At 42.3% G+C, this 22,460-nt stretch overlaps 1 protein-coding gene across 1 annotated transcript in view; it reads right to left on the bottom strand.

Moving 5' to 3' along the window:
- Positions 1-22,460, bottom strand: part of LOC135711694 (uncharacterized) — a 214,116-nt gene that overhangs the window by 128,829 nt on the left and 62,827 nt on the right. Inside the window, exon 2 of the mRNA XM_065234635.1 lies at positions 14,345-14,830. Coding sequence (XP_065090707.1) covers positions 14,345-14,830 — 486 coding nt within the window. The remainder of the gene's footprint in view (positions 1-14,344; positions 14,831-22,460) is intronic.

The following is a 22,460-nucleotide window of genomic DNA, read 5'->3' as shown; positions in this document are numbered from 1 at the left end:
GGTGCTGGTCACGGGCCAGCGAAGTAAGTCCTTCGACTAACGACCCAGCGAGTACTACCATCAAAGAGTATACATATCGCTTGGAAAACTGCCTTTACATCCGAGGCCCTGATGGCCACCATGCAGCCCATTAGGGGAGAGTACACTTTGATTTTTCAAAAAAATGCATTTTTTTGGCTTAAAATGTTCCTTGGGATGTATACTTTAATTAAGAAAAGACTCCAAGTCCGCCAGAATATTCCTTACCGCTTTACGAAGCGATTTCCTAAAACATGTACCGGCGCGCTGAGAGAGCATTTTTATCTTTAAACGCGTTTATCTCGAAACGGGGTTTTCAAACTGGCGTGGGAAATAACTCTAACCAGTTATCATTAAATTTGGATATCGCCTAAGTTTTCTTGCTCAGAATTAAACTCTGCTTAGAAATACGTATCCACATTTTCGATTTTGTCAAAAATGGATTTTTAATCCACGATTTTGTAAGTATTTTAAGGGTGAAAAAATAGACTTTTTTTCCCTAAGGCCACAACTTTTGAAAAAATTAATTTAAAAAAAAATCGGAATACGTATTTCTAACCAAAATTTCATTACTAATCAGGATTTTTGTTCGATTTATGTTCCAGGATCACATGGAAAGGAGTATTTTCCCACGCCGTTTTCGACTTCCGAGCGAGGACGCCCGCGCGACCTGGTAAACCGGCCACGGGGAAACGCCAATCGAGTTAAAAAAAAAATACAAATTGTAGTTCGAAGGATGACTAATAAATAACATATTTGCCCTCCCTGAGTGTTTTATTGCTTACAAAAAATTAACGAAAATGCCTTACTTTTTGGACGTTCAAAGTGTACTACCCCCTTAATGAAGACATGGCTAACAGCATAGCATATGCGATTGTACAAATAGTGGCGGGCTATATAATGGACAACCAATACATTTTGTAGTAAATATCGTGTGTTTCCGTGAACAAACACTTGGGATTAGTAGTTTTCCCCACACATCAGAACTTGAAAAACAAGTATAGCAATATACACCTGGCCACATCCTTTCAATCGCAGGGGATAGGAAGTAATATTAGCCAATCTTCTACTTAAGAGCTCATATTACCTTCATACATGTCACGAGATGAAACATTTGTGTTAAACAGATAAAAATTCTGAATTTTAATAGTGATGCAAACATTCATTCACGTAAACTTGCGTTTCATTTCACGCAACCGAGCAACTTGTAAACAATGTTGTTTACAACAATGGGCTTTTGTATACAATATTTTCTACATTGCATGAAATGTCTCAGAACTTTACATGATATATAATGTAAACTTATATGATATGTGACGCTCCATTTATGTGCATCATACTAAACAGAAACTATAGGAGTAAATGGTATGTATGTAGGAATCTCTGTTAGGCAATATAAAGTAAAGATTATGTGAAAATGGAAATACAATTAGGGTGGGTGAGCCAGTAGTGGAGGTACTAAGCTACTAAGTACTTTATTAATTAAACAATAAATATACGATGTACACACTAAAAACTGTCAATGTACGTAAATTTTTAGCTTTCAACTTTGGGATAGAAAAATATCACACTGTAATAAAAGTGCGTACAATTTTAGAAAACTCATCCTCCATTAATAGGAACACTGTTCCAGTAAGTGTGGTAGTTGCTAACTTTGGTTCCTATAATAGTGGAATGCGTTGGTTTATTATGGATTCCACTATTAGAGAAACACTACCGAAACTATAGGTGCAAAGGAGTGAAAATCTTTATGAAAATTAATGATTTTCCGTAATTTTTGGGCTAATTTTAAGTTTGAAGTATGCAAACATGCTTCATTTTAGGACAGCTACCGATGAAAAATAATCTTATCTGGGTCTTCCTCACTATTCCGGCACAACCCCCATATCGCAACTATAGGTACACCACTATTACTGGAACATCTACCATAAATAAATACAAAAGCAAACATCTCACCTAAATTATCTGCAATAAGCCTGTCTACCACTCAAAATAATCGCACTTCTTTTCCACTCAAATCTAGCGTAATTTCTACAGTATGTTACCAACTGCGAAGCACATCATTGCATTTCTTCATCCGAAAAAAAAACCCATATGATAAGAACACTGCTTCTCAGACCTCAGACTGAACTTTTGCATTGCATGTTTAATGAACTTTCTCATTATCAACTGGGAGAGGTTATTCGTTTTCATAATAAAACACTCTTGCGGACGATCGTGGTGTTGGTGTCATCCTGAACCGACCCGGCACGATAGTATTGGTGGCTACTAACCACCAACGACGGTCGTGCTAAAAGGAAACATCAACGGGAAAACGACATCAAAGTGAAATGACCTCTCCAGAAGGATTCAATCATAATTTTCGTCCCGGATCGGGCACTTTCTCAGCGAATTTCAACACATTCCACTCCACCGTCAGTAGCACTTCACTTTCGCACCGGTTTCGACCGGATTCGATCTCGTTTGATAAGGATTTTCACGGTTAATCGAACCGTTCGCAAACACGCACCAAAAATCACCTGCTTCTCAGGCGTATAAATGAAGATATGGCTAATGTGCCCAACACTCAATTGTGAGTTAAAAGGGGGTTAAATTTGTTTGACGGCTAATCAATTGACGTTGACGACGACTCTGTAGCTCTTTAAAGGGCGAACACGAAATTATTGCGACACATTCAACAGGGCATAACTTTTTTACCATTGGGTAAAAATCAACCAAATTTTGCATACTTTCTCATTGATGTGTATTGTGTACATGCTGTCAAACTCGAAGTCGTGTTTTTCGATTCAACGAAAATGGAGGTGAACCAACGCGAGTTGAGAGAACAAATTCTTTCCAAACACCTGGAATTTCCTGACCTGTCGCACCGGCAGTTGGGAAAAATGATGAACATTCACCATTCAACCGTCTCCAGAGTGTTGAAGCGGTTCCAGGAGCGGTTGACGTTGGACCACGGCAAAGGAGCTGGAAGAAAACCGGGACCGGAGAACAAAAAGACGGAGGGAAAGGTGAAGCGGATGATTAAAGCAAATCCCAACGTCTCAAGCCGTGATTTGGCTAAAAAGATCGGCATGTCGCAGAGCTACGTCCACAATGCAAAGAAGAGAGCTGGACTACATACATACAAGGTACAGCACTTCCCAAACCGCAATGAGCGGCAACAATCGACGGCTAAAACTCGGGCATGGAAGCTCTACGAGAAGATGCTGACAAAATATGGCTGCTGTGTGATGGACGACGAAACGTATATAAAAGCCGATTTTAAGCAAATTCCGGGGTTGGAGTTTTTCACCGGCAAGAGCAAGTTCGATGTGGACGACAAATTTAAGAAGAAGAAAATGTCGAAGTTCGCCTCCAAATATCTCATTTGGCAGGACATCTGCTCTTGCGGACTGAGGAGTGAGCCTTTCGTGACAAAGGGCACAGTAAATGGCGAGATCTACAAATCTGAGTGCCTCGAGAAGCGCCTTTTGCCGTTCTTGCAGCAGCACGACGAAGCTCCGCTATTTTGGCCAGATTTGGCATCATGCCACTATTCTAAAAGTGTCCTGGAGTGGTATGAGACCAATTCTGTCCATTTTGTTCCAAAGGACATGAATCCGCCAAACTGTCCGGAGCTGCGCCCGGTGGAGCAGTACTGGGCAATAATGAAGCGGGAACTTCGGAAGAGCAAGAAGACAGTCAAAGACGAGAAGGACATGTTAAGAAAATGGAAAAAAAACTGAGAAACTGGTACCGGATGACACTGTAAAGACTTTGATGGAGGGCATCAAGCGAAAATGCGTTCAATTTTACACTCAAGGCTCAATCGATTAACTTTTCTTTTGATTTTTGAAGTAAATATATGTATAAAACTACAGAGCAGCTGCTTGATCATGTCATAAGTTTACCAATCGCTTAAATAATTAATAACTTTTTCATATCTCGTTTTACATAGAAACGATCTTCGGCAAAGTTGTAGCTGAGAAAATTTTCTATAAGAATGGCTATCGAACTGTTTCGCAGCTCAATATGGAAAAAGACTAGAAGGCAATGAACAAAAAGTTGAGATTTCCCATAGTAATTTACATGTAAACTTCAAATGGCTTGTGCGAAGTCTGTTTCCAACCAAACGAGTTGTAACTTTGGGAGGCTAATCAGGACCCGATTTGAAACCATTTAAGCACTGTGGAGCGAAAAAGTCAAATTTTGAATCAGTCTATTGTATATGTATGTATGTACTAGTCTACATAGGTTGATGAAATAAATAAATATATAAGACATTATAATTATTGAATCAACGCCCTAAAAATTCCGTTTTTCAACAATTTTATACCACAAGATCGTGGGTAGAGAGGAATCCTACCATGTGATGCGGTTATTTTTTTTTTGGCGATTTGGTGGGGGTGTATTAAACTCCATTCAACTCAGCACAACGCGATCAGGAAATGTCTATGTGTGTGTAGTAAAATATTGTGACTCGTGTTTCTTGGCAATCAGTAAACCGAATTGGACGCTGCAGCCACCAAATTAAAGGTGTCATAATTTCATAGAACGTTATTGAATAATTTGGAATTGGTGATCTGGTTCCAGAGATGAGCCCAGAACAAGGTCCGAAAAATATGGATTTGACGAACTATGTAAAATTTCTCGACAACCAATGATTAATTAAACCAAATTTCTCGCAACAACAGCCAAATTAAGATATTATAGCCCCAAAGAATGTTTATTAATATTTTTAGAATCGGAGATACGACTGGAACATGTTCCGGGTTGTGTTGACCATAAGACTAAATCTGATTAGAAACGAATAAAACCTGTCACCTGTCACATTCAAATTCAAAAACTATATCAATAGTAGTCATTCGAAGTATACAGGACCACATTGTCCACATCCGTATATGTTCCGGATACCCCCGTAAAAGTGACCAGTTTATAACTAGAGTCAAATACCTACATGCGATACCTCAAACCACGGGAGAATAAACCAGCTCGATGGAAGTCATTTGGAGTGCCCAGGACCACATTGGCAACATCCAGATATGTTCCGGATACTTTCGGAGAAGTGGTCAATTTCTGACCCAGGTCAACATCCATCATGCGATGCCACAAATTACATGAGAATTGAATGAGAATGAACACTTTGTTGTAATTTAAGGGTTGTAAGGGTCAGGTCTAACCATAAGTGGATTAATTCTAGTTTTCTGAATAAAGTTAATCGAAATCTGTTAAAAATTACGAGATATCAACTATTGTATGCATCTATTTCAAATGTTAATTACTCAACGTGGAGTAAATACAAACAAATGCTCAAGTTTTCATTTTAAAGGGCACGCCTTGGTGTACATGAACGAAAAAACTGATTTTTTTTTTTGTTTTGTTAAACTCATATAAAATAAATTTGGCTTTATTAACTTTTAAATAAAATTGAAAAATTTCAAATAAAAAAACCACAAACCACTAATGTTATTGTGTAACATATCGCCTCCGTAGCCACTGTTAACAATGCACAGTGGTCCAGAGCGGAAAAATGCATGGAAATTGAGTTTTCCCCAAAATATACTGGTTTTAGCGTTTTGATGTCTTCGGTAATGAAAAAAACGTAATGACAATTAAAAAACGCATATTTTCATTGGATCAGTCATTAGGGTGGTTCAGTTTTAGGGTGACTTCAAAAATCTAACTCTTCAGGGAAATTTTTGGGATTTTTTTTTACGTCGAGGACGTCAAATTTTTATCTCATCATCTACGCATTCTACAAACTGAAACAACTAGAAGGTTAGGGTGATTCATGAAAAAACAGTTTTTTGACCATAAACTATTTTGCTTTGTATTTAGAGAAAACTGTTCTTGAGAACACTTTTAGAGCTTTAAAAAACACAAATTTTGATAACCTAACTTGGACCACTGAATCAAAAAACATAGACATTTTAAGGTAAGAAACAAGTATTTTTCCAACTAATAGAACTTTAAAACGCGCATCCAACTTCAAATCTATTGAAAGTAATGCAAAGAAGAAATTTGGTTCTATATTTGTTGAAAAAATGTTAGAGGTAGCATTTCCTCCAGCCTTATAATTTACCTATCTAACCATATAAAATCGTCGTTGGTTCGATGTTTTGAAAATTCTTTGACAGTTCTTTTGCATTGACTGGAAGTTTGAAGATCGTTCCCCCTATGGAGATTCCCTAGTCACAGATGAGTCTTGTAAACTGGCTTCTTATTTTTTCTGCATATAATCGTTTTCTTGTTCTTCTTCGCGATCGCATGGAATCACATAGGCTGGTTCGCGTTTGACAGATAAGTTGTTCGTTTTCGGAGACATATTGGCAAGACTTGGTTTTAGAGTCAAAGGTCAGCTGTATTTGAAAAATTGCAATGTCAATTAATATTGGATATTGCACCAGCACTGAATTTCACAACACTGATATTCCTTGCAAGCATGATATCAGAAGGTACAGATTTGACATTGCTATTCATATGAATATGACTAGAGAATAGTTGAAAATCTTGCTTTTATCACAATAAACCATCTATTTTGTACGGCCATTTCATTGTTTTAATAGTACCGATGAGTTTTCTAAACAGCAGTACCCGTTTAGCAAACGTAAGTGGGAGATATTTGCAATAGAACTCTGAATTTCAGTAAGTTCAATTCGGTTTAAATGCCAATTGCGCACTGAGATTTTGGCGAGTGATACGGATATTGCCACCAGGCATGGAAAATGATTTACATTCATTTCATACATTCATTTGCCTCTAACTTTTTCCATCAACAGCATTCCGCAAAATTATGTAAAGAGCTTTTGTATGTTTTATTATTAGCTACAACTTTTGCTCATAATTCAAATCTGTATCTCTTATGTATCACGAACTAGAGCGGGCAGAACTTGTTACTGTTTTTTCAGTGAATTTAAAATACATTCACTGAAAAACAGTACTGGCTTCTGTTCGCTCTGGTTCGTCATACATAAGAGATATGGATTTGACTTGCTGACAAAAGTTGTAGCTAATAACAAAACCTACAAAAGCTCTATACATCATTTTGCGGAATGCTGTTGAAGAAAAAAGTTAGAGGCAAATGAATGTACATGAATGCACGAAATGAAGGCAAATGATTTTCCATGCCTGATTGACACTATATGAACTGATACTGACATCAGGTGGCTAGCAATAATCAGCATTTTGTTGGTATTGATATTGATGCTTGTCATTGTCCATAGCACTTCCCATAGCACCAGTAGATAAGGAACCAGTGCTGGCCATGACAAAGGAAGAGTAGTCCCCTGCTCTATGCACTAAATTAATCCCGATTCACACTTGCATCAAACACTACCCCATGCCACAGCCCAATCTGCGTGGCTGACACTTCCATCTCCGACACGTGACCTGAGATTTTTGGGCTCGGGAAACCTTAAAACCACGGCTGTGATTGATCCGAAACCTACTGGGGTGAGAAAGCAGTCGCGATCATCACTCAACCACTGGTGCACAGTGGGGCGGCCCATGAAATAAAACTGGTCGTAATTTAATTTATAAATAATTTGAAGCTCCTGAATTCACATTTTGCAATCAAAATGATATATTAATCAATCTAATCTAATGCAAATATCATGTGAAATTGAAAATAATTTCTATTAGTTTGGTCTCCCAGGGCCTCCCTTAGCTCAGTCGGTAAAGGCGTAGCTACAAAGCAAAACCATGCTAGAGGTGGCTGTGTTTAATTCCCGAATCCGGTCCAGTCTAGGAACTTTTCGGGTTGGAAAATTTTCCCTGAGCATAGAAGTATGATTGGACTTGCCACACAATTATTCTAATGCAAAAATGGCACAGGCAAAGAAAGCTCTCAATAAATAAAGTGGAAGTGTATCTAGAACACTAAGTTGAGAACACGCAATAAGCTAATATGCGATATGCAATAAGCTTGAAATGCGAAGAAGAGTTTCGTCTATACAGTCTGGCGAGTTCAAACGATAAGTTGTTAACTGCCCTACGTTTCAGCTTTTTTTTTTTTTGGCATCCTTCTTTAGGGGAAACTAGTTCTATCGGTTACGTTCAATACGTTGATATCGCAAGTTGTTGAACGTAAATGATAGAACTAATTTTCCCTGAAGAAGGCTGCCAAAAAAATCCAAAACGTTTGGCAGTTAAAAAACCTATCGTTTGAACCCGCCACATTGTATAACCAAAACTCGTAGAAATTACCATCCACTTGTCGGAAAAACCAAGTATAAGTTGAAAATAATAACGGCATCTTTTCTGGGTCGTTGTCACAAATGTAGTCCAGACATTTATTTTCTCCGCATTTCAAGCTTGTTGCTCATCGCATGATAGCTTATTGCGTGCTCTCAATTCAGTGTTCTCGATGCACTTCCCCAGTTATCAATTGAGAGCTTGGGATGCCTGTACTATTTTTCCATTAGTATAATTGTGTGGCAAGTACAATCATATTAATCATTCCCAGGGCAGTCGAGAAATTTTCTAACTCGAAAAATTGTTCTATTAGTGATCAGGATCACAAGCGTATCGTGAAAGCGTTTAAGCGGAATCCTAATGCTTCGGTCAGGGATGTGGCCAAAAAGTTGAATCAGTCCAAGTCTTTCGTTCAGGGAGCCAATGACCGGGAGGGACTGCATACGTACAAAGTGCAGTAGGCTCTAAATCGTGACGAACGGCAAAATACGGTGGGAAAGTCATGAACCCGGAAACTGTACACACAGATGCTGACGAAGCCTCATTTTCTCATCATGGATGATGAGACTTACGTCAAGGCAGAGTTCCGGCAGCTTCCGAGGCTACTGTTCTTCACCTCCCAGCACAAGTTTGATGTTTCGGAGGAAGTAAGGAGCAAAAACTTTCAAAGTTTGCCAAGAAATACATGATTATAGCAAGCGATCTGCTCATGTGGCAAACGAAATGCGCCGTTCGTGACTACCGGGACTGTAAACGGGGAGATCTACCTCAAGGAGTGTCTACAGAAGCGTCTACTTCCTTTGTTGAAGCAACACGAGGGTCCCACGATCTTCTGGCCGGATCTAGCTTCGTGTCACTATTCAAATGTTGTCCTGGAGTGGCACGAAGCCAACGGGGTCACTTTCGTATCCAAGGACATGAACCCCCCAACGCACCGAAACTAAGGCCCATCGAAAAATACTGGACTATTTTGAGGCAGGCACTACGGAAGCATCCCAAGGGGGTCAAATCTGAAGAAGACATGAAGAAAAAGTTAGTTTTCGTATAGAAGAAGCTGCAGCCAGATGTTGTACAGAACATAATGAGTGGAGTTATGCGTAAGGTGCGAGCGTACGGTTATGGTATTGAAGTTGAATAAAATAAATATGCCAATAGCTTACCAATGGGTTATATTTTATTATCTGGAAGTTTGCAAAATATCGGTCCACTAGGTAATTTTCTACAGCGTTTTTTCCGTGATGCAATTTGATGTGGGACACCCTTTTAAAATCTATTATAAAAGAAACTTTTACTATAGAAAAGGAAGCTTGTAAGTTACCGTAACCATAAAAAAAATATTTTTTCTCGATCAAAATTGATCTCATAACTCAGTCGAGGAATCCGAGTCGAGGAGCGGGAGTCAAGGAGTCGAAGTCGATGAGTCGGAGTCAAGGAGTTGTTGGAGTCCGAAGGAATTTATCGAACTAAGGAGCTCGAGATGGTGAAATTATGTTGACTACTAGGGTAGAGCGCTACTTCGTCGTAATTGCCCATTTCCGTTCTATCGATCAGAAAAGATCAATAATATCAATGATCTGACCGTGCACAAATCAATAATAGGTTTGTTCCGATGCATTAGTTCATTAGCTACAACATGAATCCTATTATAGTGCATTGTATGTATATTTACGCTCATTGTTCTCAAAACAAATGAAGCGCTCCTAACGAATCCTCTTTTTCTACGTTTATCCGTAGGACGAAGAAAATCTAATAGCGTTTCAGTGCGTTTGGACGGAATTGAAACTCGTAGGACGATTTTAGAATCAAGACGCAGTATTAGATTTTAAGCAATATCTCAATAATGTGTAGCTCTTTATCAAATCCAACGGTACGTATGGAAAGGTGAATAAATTTAGAAGACATCTTCGACAGAAATAATCCCCTTTTTTGTTTAAACTCGTTCAGAAAAGAGAGATAAAGCGTGGGAATTACATCAAAAACCCTACTTCAAATTCTGGATAAGAAGGTTCCCAAAAAAAATTGAAAGTTGAAAAAAAAGCTAAATAATAGCTTATTCAACTTTTTTTTATAGTCCTTTAACGCTCTTGGGTCATTCGTGACATGTCCGGGGTGAGATTTGAACTCGTGACTTTGGCGTGAGAGGTATGGATGCTAACAACTACGCCGGGGTCATCCCCTGCGCTTATTCAACTTTCAATCAGCTCAAATTGTTGGTTCGATTAAATCCGGATTGAAAATAACGGTGCATTGAAATCTTCTCTTAAAGAGTTTAAGTCGGGAACTACACAGCAAAAAAATAATTTTGATATCACATCAAAGTGGATGCACTAAAATCATGTCGAAAATTTCATGTAATTTTTATGACCACATAAATAAACAAATGTAGTAAAAGCAGCGTAATGTCAGTTCACGCATTGTATTAAAGATAATTTTGTCCTTTTTAGCAAGTAATATTACACCATATTTTCGACATGATTGTAGTGCATCCACTTTGACGTGATATCAAAATTATTTTTTTGCTGTGTAGGGTTCAGGGCAGTGGTGGAAAAGTTCGCGAAAACTCACTATGACTCGTGAACTTTTCACTTGCCGAACTTTGTGAAATATCGCGAAATTTTCCAACACTGATTCCGGGCATTTAATTTTTTATTTTTGGCTGGAGCTGCTGGAACAATATATACCAAATTTTTCTTATTAAATCTATTTGGCGATGCAGTTACATAATACAATGAATATATCTTCAAGGGATTTGGATGATGTATAATGACTTTCCTGGAATGGTCGAATTTTCTTTCCTCCCATGATTTTCGTTTCGTTCCGAGTTCTGAAAAAAATTCTACACGAAGCATACGAAGTCGAGTATGCGAGAAAATGAGCGCTTCATGTTTGCGTGGTTCGAGTCCTGTCGGCAAACCTTTTCCTATTTTTTTCGACATAATTAATCACTAATACACTCTACATTTTTCGGTCTCCAATTTTCTTGCATTGGACCGCAGCTAGGTATATCGCATCCTCGGTTCATGCGGTCTCCACTAACATCCTCTGATGATGAATCCCACATAATTGTAAGCGAATCTTACATCCCCCGGTTGGGTGTAGAATTATGTGATTTAGAAAATTTAATTGAGGTGTTGGATGCATATTTTATTTCAGTTTCCCAAAACACACAATTTTGAATTTTCTCACAAGCTTTCAAAGGAAATTCAAATACATGAAATCGCAATTATCCTTCCTAGTCATGAATCTTGAAAATATTTTGCTTCTTTCTGCATGTCTATTAGGATTTGGTCATCATGATCCTTTTAACAGAACAACCATTTGTTGGTTCCATTTGGGGTCCCAAGGAACTGTGAAACGTTCGGGGACGACTGGTTGTAGCCCGGTTTTTCGCATTGCATTTGAAAGTTGTGTGGAAATTAGTATGGGAAAACATCCTTTTTGATTAAATAACCCAAATAGCCGTTATTTATCATAAAACAGAAAAAAACAGATTTTTTAATTTCCCGATTTTGACTCTTGGATGTAAAATTGAGATGTTACAAACAAAGCGATGATACGTTGTTAGGAAACTGCGAGTAAAATGATCATAGACAGTGGAAATTCGCGATTTCTTGGAAACCTGATGCACCGAAATTGGTTGAAAATGACAAAACTTTAACAAAAATTCTCGATTCAATTTTTAAAGGGACGTATCTGCTTTTGTTAAAAATTCATTTTATGGCCGAGATGGCGTAACTGATAAATTTGGAATTTTTCCCTACCTCATGGTATTGTTAGCATGCGTGGGTATCAAATGTATTGTTTACAATAGCAGATACGTCCCTTCGAAAAAGTAATCGAGGACTCTTTTTTGTTTGTAGTTATTACTGCAATGCAATGTTTTTTTTTTTGATGATAATGAAGTATATTGAGCCTGGTCTTAGCTGCTCTATCATCGATCAGATATTGCATTAATATGTTTCGAAATCAAATTGACAAAACAACGCGTGTGTCATTTGGGAAGTACACACTTAATCTAGCTCGGTAAAATCTCGAACAGCCGATTACCTCGGCATTTACTTTTGCTCTTTTACTCTGCAAAATATCTGTTTGTTAGCTGATATCTTAGCAAAATGTTATTTGTTAGCTGAGTTCGGCAATTGTTTTACTAAATCTCAGCAAAATAAATTACAGAATTACTCGGCTGTTGGAATCTCGGCGAAACATTTTAAGTGTGAAGTACCAAAAAATGTGATGTGTAAAGGAGTGGAAATGTTAATTGAAATTGAAATTGAAATTGAAAGGAGTATGCGACATTATGGAGCGATTGACGTTGTGGTTTTAACATCAATGAAACACTTTGTCAACCAATTTTAATTTGCATTTATTGCCACTCAAGCTTTGAAATAAAATTTTATATTTGTTTATCTAGAATACTCGTGAAGATTTGATAATGGATCAATGAAAATGCTGAGGTTTTTAACAGAACTATACAGTGGCTACCACAGTATTTTAAATTTGACCATTCATATACAGTAGCGCCAAAAACATGCTGCGGTGGGTTCAAAACTTGACCATCTAAATTGATCTATTGACACCGAACCATGAAGTTGATGTGGTTTTTTTTATTCTGATGTGGCTGGTATTAGATCTCATAAATCTTGACATAACCGATGAAATGAAATACCTACAAAGCAAGCATCGGGCGGGTACTGTCAACTGTCCACTGCGGAATACTGTGGACACTAACCCAAAAATCTCAGATCGCGATTTTGCCAAAAACTTCGAAGCGCATGCAGTACCGTGCAACGGATTCGTCTCCGGGAAAGCCTCAAGTCATACCGTGCCTGCAGACAACCAAATAGGGATCAAAAGCAGAACAATGTGGCCAGAAGCTGTATGATCAGGTGTTGACCAAATTTAAGGGCTGCCTCCTCATCGATGATGAAACCTATGAAGGCCGATTTCAATCAGCTAACGAATAAACATTTTACTTGGCTACGGTTCGGGGACATGTTCCTGCCAAATTAAAGTATGCGTTTGCTGATAAATTAGCACGTAAATACATGATCTGGCAGGGCATCTGAAGCTGCGGTAGGAGACAAAGGATTTTATCACGGAAAAGACATTCAATTTAGAGTTTTTCGGGATGAATTGTCTCCAAAAGCGAATATTGCCATTAATCCGATCCCATAAGCAACCTGTCATGTTTTGGCCTTGCGAGGCGTCATTACAGTAAAACTGTGCTACAGCGGTATGAATGGCAGCCCTACTTTTGCTCAATAAAACAGATGAAATTATCCTTAATAAGTAAAAAAAATCTTCTTAAAATGGATCGGGTTGCTGCTTAAATGATTGATCAAAATACGTTAAAAATCTTAAAATGCTCAGTAAATATTTAAAGTACGCTCCCTAAAATAGAGAAAACTGTACATTGAAGTGTAATTGTACCATATATCATCGGAAAAGCTGCTGTAGAAAGGTTAATAAGTACCATGATATCAGCTGAAATGTTCAGTAAAAATGCACAAATGCACACAATGATTTACTGAACATTTCAGCTGATTTCATGGTACTTATTAACCTTTCTAAAGCAACTTTTCCGATGATATATGGTACAATTATACTTCAAAATGGTGCAAAGCGGTGCATACTAAGGAGCTTTTTCAAATGCTTAAGAAATGAGCAGCTGGTGTGTAAAACTGTGCATGCCAAGCATGTATATCCGTATATGTATGTTTCAATTCTAAATGGGACTGACGTATACGAGCGTCAATTTTTACATAAAATTTAGTCATAACAGACGTGAAATTTAGCTCAATTTCCCGTTCTTTTCTTCGAGTAACGAACTTTTCTGCCTCACAGCACTCAATTTTACATGACATGTTCGTTTACGTCGCTTCCTTTATTTCACGGATGGATTCCACCCTGTGTAAAATGAGTTATTTCTTAGTGTGAATATTAATTAATATTTTGTTGAATAATCGCTTAAAGACAAGTGTTGATTTTACCCCCAGCTCCCCTAAAATCTTTCCTTTAATGAATAATATTTTTAATTCAGATTTTTCGTTGTAAAAAGTGCCTGTTGATCGGAACCGCCCTCTACCGGGAAGGAAGCGAAAGTATTTGTGGAGTCCGGTGGCAATTGGCATTCCGTTGAGTGGATGGCACTTACCTTGCAGTCATCGCAACGGTGGATAATCGAGTACTTCTGTCCGCAGTCGTACCGCACCAGCACCTCGGTGAACTCGCAGGTGAGCCTGGCGGCCAGCGCGTCTGTCTCCAGCAGGTCACTCAGCATCCTAACACATTCTGAACCACCGCGCAACACTCTGGCGTACGCCTCGTTGTGCAGCGCGCTGCCAACAGTACGTTCACAACAATGTCTTAAACGTAACGTTTTCAACTTGGTCTCAATACTTTGTGACGATTTTTTACAAATTTGTGCTGGACTTAACTCTTCATTATCGCCCAAATAGTCAAGGCACTGTTGTTTATCATTTAACCGGTTCTCCATGTTATATTTAGTATTATCAGTATTGTTTGCCTTAGTATTACTATTTTTATTATTAGACTTAGCCGAGCATGGCGGTGGACACCGCGGTGGACCAGGACCTTCGTTTATCCAGGCCACAGGCAGTGTACCGGCTGAACATTGACCCTAGAACGAGAGATAAACAAATTCCAGACATTAGTGGGAAAGCATTCTTCGGGAAAAATATGTAAATGGCGAATAACAGGGCTGTTTTTCAGTGAACTTTTGACTGCATGCCATGGAGCTCCGGAAAGCTCTCCGAATTCCGATCCAAATCCATCCCTGTCCGAATCCAGTCAACAATGTAATTTTTCCGTGTGCTGCGGCGGTCGGTGGAAAACATTTCGAATTCAGAAGTTTACTGTGACACTCAGCGATAAGTAGGCACTCACACACACACACACACACACACACACACACACACACAGCTTGCGATGCCATTTGCCTGTGGCTGATGGAAACATGTGTCAGTAAACGAAAAGGGAAGAGCGATTTATGTGGGTTAGTTCAAAGCACATAATGACGTAATTGACTTGTTTGCCACCGCACCTCCGTCAGACCCCCCCCCCCTCCCATCAGTCACTCCTTAATCATTTCAGTTCTTTTCCCGGACTGTGCCATCGCACGGTTAGTCTTTTTCCACATCCCCACAGACGGGCTCATCCTCGCTCGCGGAGGGTGTGGGCGTACCACCCCCACCCAAATGACGTCGTTTCACGATCGCTTTCCAACTCCGGCTCGAATCGGCCTAAACGACTGACGACGATGACGAAGACGACGACGGCTGCCTCCTACGCTTTTCCACCCAGCTGCTAAGCATTTGCCGAAAGCTTGATGCTGCAGCACTGTTTGATCTGGGCTTCATATTTCATGGATGTATATTTTTTCCCTCACTCCCGTTCGTTTCCCAGTACGGCCTGAAGGCATTTAAAATTCAAAATTAAAATATTCCCTAAGCGGCGCTGGCTGCCGGATTTGCGATGGATACGATTTCATTTCATGCAAGCCGGCAAAAGTATCCAAAGGGGATTCGAAAGCGTGTTTTTTTTTCGTTGCGGAATGGAATGACTCCGAAAAGCCCAAATTGGTGGCTGGTGCTAATTCCACTGCCTGCTACGGCTCACTAATCTGATTAGCCTAATTTTATTGTCGAATTAAGAGTGATGTCCGCCGAGAGGCAAAACAGCAATCGTAATAATTGATAGCGGCTGAGCGTGAGAGCCGGATTTATGCTGCCGTGTGGGGGTTTGAGGATTTGGCTACATTTTAACAAGTGGCTATTGAGTGATAAGACAGACGAAATCGTTTCGAATGGTGGGAATTTTGAAATTTAAAGTTTCCATTTATTGCAAACTAGGCACAGATTTCAATTTAGAAATTTAGACTGATTAGGATATCAAACAACATACATTCACGAACACCTTGATATTTGCCCAAGTGCAAGAGGGTATCTAATGACTCAGCTCCCGAATAATTTTGAATTGTTGAAGTCCGAGAAATTAACGAAATCATTGCCTGAAATTTCTGATTAATTCCCAAATCCACAAAAATTCTCATACTTTTCATAGTCGGGAAAGATTTATCAAGTTCGATAAGCCGAATTACCATAGATTGCTGCTTCATGAAGAGCTAGAAATTGCAATCGAACATAGCATACAGTTCATTCACCTTCCAGTTATTGGTCAACTGAAAATTAGCTGTTACAACGGCCATAAAAGTGACCCAGTAGCAATGAGAATTTGAAAATGTTGGCGTTGACCAGTCCAAATGTGCTGCCAAGAAAATTCAAGTCAGAAAACAATCATCTTTGGTGAACTTGCTATGGTATGAGGTTATTTTGTGCTGATTGAACGGTGGGTTGGATCGTTAAAAAAGTTAAAAATATCAAACAAAATCGATGTTTTAAACTCGTTTTTTTTTTTAGTTATTATTTAGCGTTGGACTCTGCTCCACAATACACTGCCAATCATCGACGAATGTCGATTGCCAATTGATCATTAATCACTGACGGCAATCAAGTACCAGGAACTTCCACTCCATGAATACCTATCGAACTCATCAACACATGGGCCAGGATCAACGGCTTTAGCTTCCTTACGAAGGAAGACATGACTAGAGATTTTTTCGCCTCATAATAATCGCTACGACCTCGGTTGAGATTGAACCCAAAGACACACTGGGAAGATATAGCAGTCACGCTTACCGCCTAATCGCCCGATTTAAACAGGTCCGATATGTTATGAATCATCTTGCCCCTTAAACACCACATAGTAGGCATGGCCGTTTTGGTATGTGTTACGCATCTTCGACGTAAAACATGTTTCAAATGGACAAGAAAAATGATGAAGGTATAACCATCATTTTTCAGGGTGATTTCAACAACTGGCTGTGTTGGTGTTCGATTAGATTAATGCCCGATTTATCAGCCCTTCCGCACATCAGACTTTTATTTTTCAAAAAAATTATATAACTGTAATTCCAAATTTTTCTTATTCATAGTCAAGATGGATGTTTAAGGTGAATGGCTGTGGACATTTTATATCACCTCGAAAGTTCAATATCACAAATATCGAAATTTCAAGACCGCAATTACCACGCTCTCTCCCCTTTGGTTTGTTTTTTTCCGTCGATCTTGTTTTCCGTGCTGAGCACCAATGCTACCGACGTGCCAGCAAGGCAGCTCCCACACCTGGACCCTACCTATCGACCCATCAACTCATGAACCGGGGACCAACGGCTTTACTTCCCATCCGAAGGAAGGCGTGATCAGAGATGTTATGCCTCAGAACATTCCGGCGGCGCCGACTGGGATTGAACCCAGGCCTGCTGGGGTGAGAGGTAATCACGCTTACCACTACACCACCGGCGCCGTTACCACGCTCTCTCAAAACAGATAACAATGAAACTAGAACTCAACGTTTGCTGTAGTGCAGCAAACAGATAGTTCAATGATATACTGTGGTGCAATAAGACCTCTAAAGCTATGCTCAAGTGTTGTTAGCAATGTCCCCAGCTGCATCCTCTCCTTCTCACATCAAGTCCACGCCTTTATCAAAGTCAGTCACCCTTCCTGTTACGTCAGATAACTCTGTATTTCGATGTGACAATCTACTGAGAAGTGGTGGTGTCCTTATTGCAATAAAAACTAGTCTACGATGTACTGCGTACTCATTGGACAGCTTTCGACAACAAGAACAAGTTTTTCAATCTTTGTGGCATATATATCGATCGATACGGACTACAAAATGGTGAGATAAAGAGCTGGAATGACAGCTAAATTTGGCGGGTTCTGCAAATGTTGGATAAACGAGCTTGCGAATGGCGTATGTACAATTTCTTTCAGGAATCTGTTGGTTAGAAGTGCTTTGCGCTTATGCATAGGAAGATGTAGATTTAGTTCACCCATGTTCTTTGGCAACGTGAGCTGCTCAATGGGAACCCTGGTTGGATAGCGTTCCCAAATGAAGCTACCGATGTATGAAGTCAAACGTGCGATTGCTTGGTTTGGGATACTGATCACCGATGCTAGGAACCAGAGCCTTGATGTAATAAACGTGTTCACTATAATTACCTTCTGATGTAATGTTAGGTTTCTCGATTTAAACATTAGCCATGGATAGCCGGGGCACCGTCGAACCGGAAGTCTTACCCCAACCGGAATCTTCGGACCCCCCTCGGTGTCCGAGCCAACCAAATGAAAATATCCGTGCCGTGGGTACTCAGGGCACCGGCAGTGCGGAAGATATACCCCAACTGGAACTGTCTGATAACCTCTGGGACCTTCGGACGAAGATGCAAATGGCGAAGAACCCAGTACTAGCCCACAGTAGCCGGGGCCCCGTCGGTGCGGACGTCTTCCCCACACCGGAACCGGCGACAACCCCCCGGCGCTGCGGCGAACCTGGAAGAGGGACGGACAAGGGCGGCCTCGGCCCCCATTCCCCTGCGGACAACGTGGGATTCAAGGCACAGCATAATATCGGGACGGATAAGGGCAGTTGTTCCCATTCCCCGAAGGACAAAGAGGGATTCAAGTCCCAAACCAGTAGCTCACCCTCAAACATAGTTCCAAGCTCAAATACAACGATAGATTTCTTCACCACCGTTGGGACGCCCCTGCCACGGGTGGGTGGAACGACTCCACCTGCCCCTGGTGGGGTTCCGTCTCATTCGGCACAAAGTTCTGCCGCAGCAAGTCCGACTGGAACACCCCCAAATTCCAGTTACTACGCAATGAGCCATCACCGCTCAATCGAACGACCTTCAACCAGCGGATCGGAGCGGGGGTTTCCTACCCCCGCCCTACCGGTTCCGGTGAATCTTATGCTCCAATGGAATATCAGCGGCTACTTTCTCCACTTGGCGGAGTTGGAACTCCTCTGCAGCGGTGCGTCCCCCCTGGTGATTGCCCTGCAAGAGGTCAACAACGTCACGGTGGACCGGATGAATAAGACACTTGGCGGCGATTACTTATGGTCCATTAAACAAGGATCTAACCTTCGGAGATCTGTGGCCATAGGAGTCCGTAAAAATGTCCCCCATCAAATGGTTGATCTCGATACCGACCTCCCTATTGTCGGCATTCGGATCCAAGACCCAACTAGTATCTACATCGCCTGCGCCTATCTGCCCTGCGGAAGACTACCCAATCTAGGAACCGAGATTCGCAGAATACTTCGGCAGTTACCAGAACCCAAAATGTTCATTGGGGACCTGAACGGCCATCACCCGGCCTGGGGTTGTCCAAGAGCGGACCCACGAGGGGTCACCATCTGCGATATTTTTGAGGAGGAAGATTTAGTCATCCTAAATGACGGGGGTCCGACGTTCTTTAACGGACGGCACACCACCGCCATCGACGTGTCCGCAGTTAGCCGCTCCTTAGCGGGCAAAATGCTATGGGGCATCAACCCGGATCTACACGGCAGCGACCACTATCCGGTACAGATCCGGTTATCCGCCGCAATGGCACCGGAGAACACCAGAAGACCACGGTGGCGGTATGGAGAAGCCGACTGGGAGGGCTATCAGCTCTCTTACCGAACTCTCGCGCAGACTGAAGAACCTACGGACATCCCAAGTATCACGAGAGTCATCCACAAAGCAGCCAGCACCAACATCCCAAGAACAGGCAGTATTCCCGGGCGGAGGGCACTCCGATGGTGGAATGAAGACACGAAAAGTGCTGTAAAAGCCAGGCGGAAGGCACTCCGTAAACTCAAGCGAACCTCTACGAACGACCCTGCGAGAGAGGAAATCCTCGCAAACTACCGCCAGCAGCACAACAAATGCCGACAGGAAATCCGGACGGCGAAGCAAAATAGCTGGTCGGATTTTCTGGAAAGCATCAACGCCGAACAATCGTCAGCAGAACTGTGGAGCCGCATCAATGCCCTCAGCGGCAAGCGGCGATCACCGCCGCTACAAGTGCAAGCCGACACCGTTACCATCACCGAACCAAACGCCGTAGCAGATGAACTGGGAAAATACTTCGCCAAACTATCAGGAATCGCGGAGTACAGCGAAAGTTTCCAACGACGAGTCGGTCCTTCGCTGTCCTCGGTGCCCACTTTCGGAATTCCCACAGACAACGACGACCTACCGATCAACCAACCATTCTCCTGGGAAGAATTCTCGTTCGCTCTTAGCCGGAGCAACGGAAACTCGGCCGGACCGGATGAAATCGGATACCCACTGCTGAAGCATCTACCGCTCGAAGGGAAAACACAATTGCTCGAACTCTACAACCAGCTATGGACCAACGAAGAATACCCGGACGAATGGAGGGAAAGTCTCGTGATCCCGATCCCCAAAACAAATATAGGGACCAAGGACGTCACAGGATTTCGCCCCATCGCGCTGACCTGCTGCATGGCCAAAGTCTTGGAGCGGATGGTCAACAGAAGGCTCAAGCAATACCTGGAGTCTAAGGGACTGCTTGACCATCGACAGCATGCCTTCAGGCAAGGGTATGGTACCTCCACCTACTTCGCCACTCTTGGAGAAGTCCTGAAGGAGGCACAGGACCAAGGCCATCATATGGAGATCGTCTCGCTGGACATCTCCAAAGCATTCAACAGAACGTGGACACCAGCAGTAATGAAGAAGTTAGCCGAATGGGGACTAAAAGGACGCATCCTACACTTCGTCCGAAACTTTCTGACCGACCGATCTTTTCGGGTGTCGGTCGGAAACGTCCAATCCAGAAGGTTCAGCGAAGAAACCGGAGTACCACAGGGTTCGGTCATCGCGGTCACCCTCTTCCTGGTAGCCATGAACGGGGTCTTCGACAAGCTTCCCAGGAATATATATATTTTCGTCTACGCGGATGACGTCCTCATTGTAACGGTGGGCCCCACCCGGCAGAGGACGAAATTAAGGGCGCAAGCGGCAGTCTCCTCGGTGGTCAGATGGGCTGACTCCGTTGGGTTCCAGCTTTCCGCCGGCAAGAGCGTGCGCTGCCATATATGCACCACCCGGCATCGGAACAACGGACAGCCCATCATGATCAAACAGCAAGCGATACCGACCAAAAACACAATAAGGGTCCTGGGAGTGCTCCTCGATCGGAACCTATCCCTCGAGCCGCACTTCCAACAGGTGAAGAAGGACTGTCGTAGTCGATCCAACCTGATGAAGACCATCTCCCGCCCCCACCGATCCAACAACCGTGAAATCCGCTTCCGGGTAGCCCGAGCCATCATCGACAGTCGCCTATTGTACGGCGTAGAACTAACGTGCCTTGCCGCCGAGAAAGCCGTCCAAATCTTGGAACCGGTCTACAACGGATACGTAAGAACAGTCTCCGGTCTCCTGCCCTTCACCCCGGCCGACGCCGCGTGCGTGGAAGCCGGTATTCTACCTTTTCGGCTCGTCTACACCGCAGCTACCGCTACCAAAGCCGCTGCCTTCCTCGCTAAAACGTCGGGAAACAGCAGGATCTTTCTCCTCGACGAGGCGAACCGACTCCTCCGCACGGTCGCCGACGTAAATCTCCCTCCAGTGGCCAGGGTCCACTGGCACGGAGACAAAAGTTGGCAATCACATCAGATCAGAATCGACAGCCGAATCAAGGACCGCTTCAGGGCAGGAGACAATACACTGGCTTTGCGCCGGACAGTCGTCGAAACTCTCGGGGCGCACTATCAAGATCACGAAATCAGGTACACTGATGGCTCGCTCTCCAGCAGCGGAGTGGGAATGGGGGTTTCAGGAGATAGTTTGGTCGTCAGCAATTCACTTCCGGCCCAGTGCTCGGTGTTTTCCGCTGAGGCAGCGGCCGTCTTTCACGCAACCTCCCTTCCAGCCAATCGGCCGATCCTCATCGTTACCGACTCACAAAGCGCAATAATGGCCCTAACCGATGAAGCACCAAAGCATCCGTGGATACAAGGGACGGTAACGCATGCGCCGCCCAACACCGTATACATGTGGGTACCCGGGCACTGTGGCATCCAGGGGAACGTGATCGCCGACCACCTCGCCGGCTCAGGCCCCATCGGACCCAGGTTCTCTGACAATGTTCCGTTCCAGGACATCAAAAAATGGATCAAGCGGACGGTTCGGAGAGCGTGGGACAACGAGTGGAGGAACAATCGAACTCACCAACTACGAAAAATCAAGGCGACCACCGATCCCTGGAAGGATCGACCGAGCCTCAAGGAGCAGCAAGTGGTGTCCAGGCTACGCACCGGGCATAGCAGGGCCTCCCATAATTTTGGAGGTACACCGTTCCGGAGAATCTGCGAAACCTGCG

Source organism: Ochlerotatus camptorhynchus, unplaced genomic scaffold (genome assembly GCF_037179485.1).
Source record: "Ochlerotatus camptorhynchus isolate MF236.1 unplaced genomic scaffold, CSIRO-AGI_Acam_v1.1 ptg000434l, whole genome shotgun sequence".
NCBI classification, from domain to species: domain Eukaryota; kingdom Metazoa; phylum Arthropoda; class Insecta; order Diptera; family Culicidae; genus Ochlerotatus; species Ochlerotatus camptorhynchus.
The sequence above is the reverse complement of the archived record's forward strand: the minus strand, read 5'-3'. Positions and strand labels throughout refer to the sequence as shown.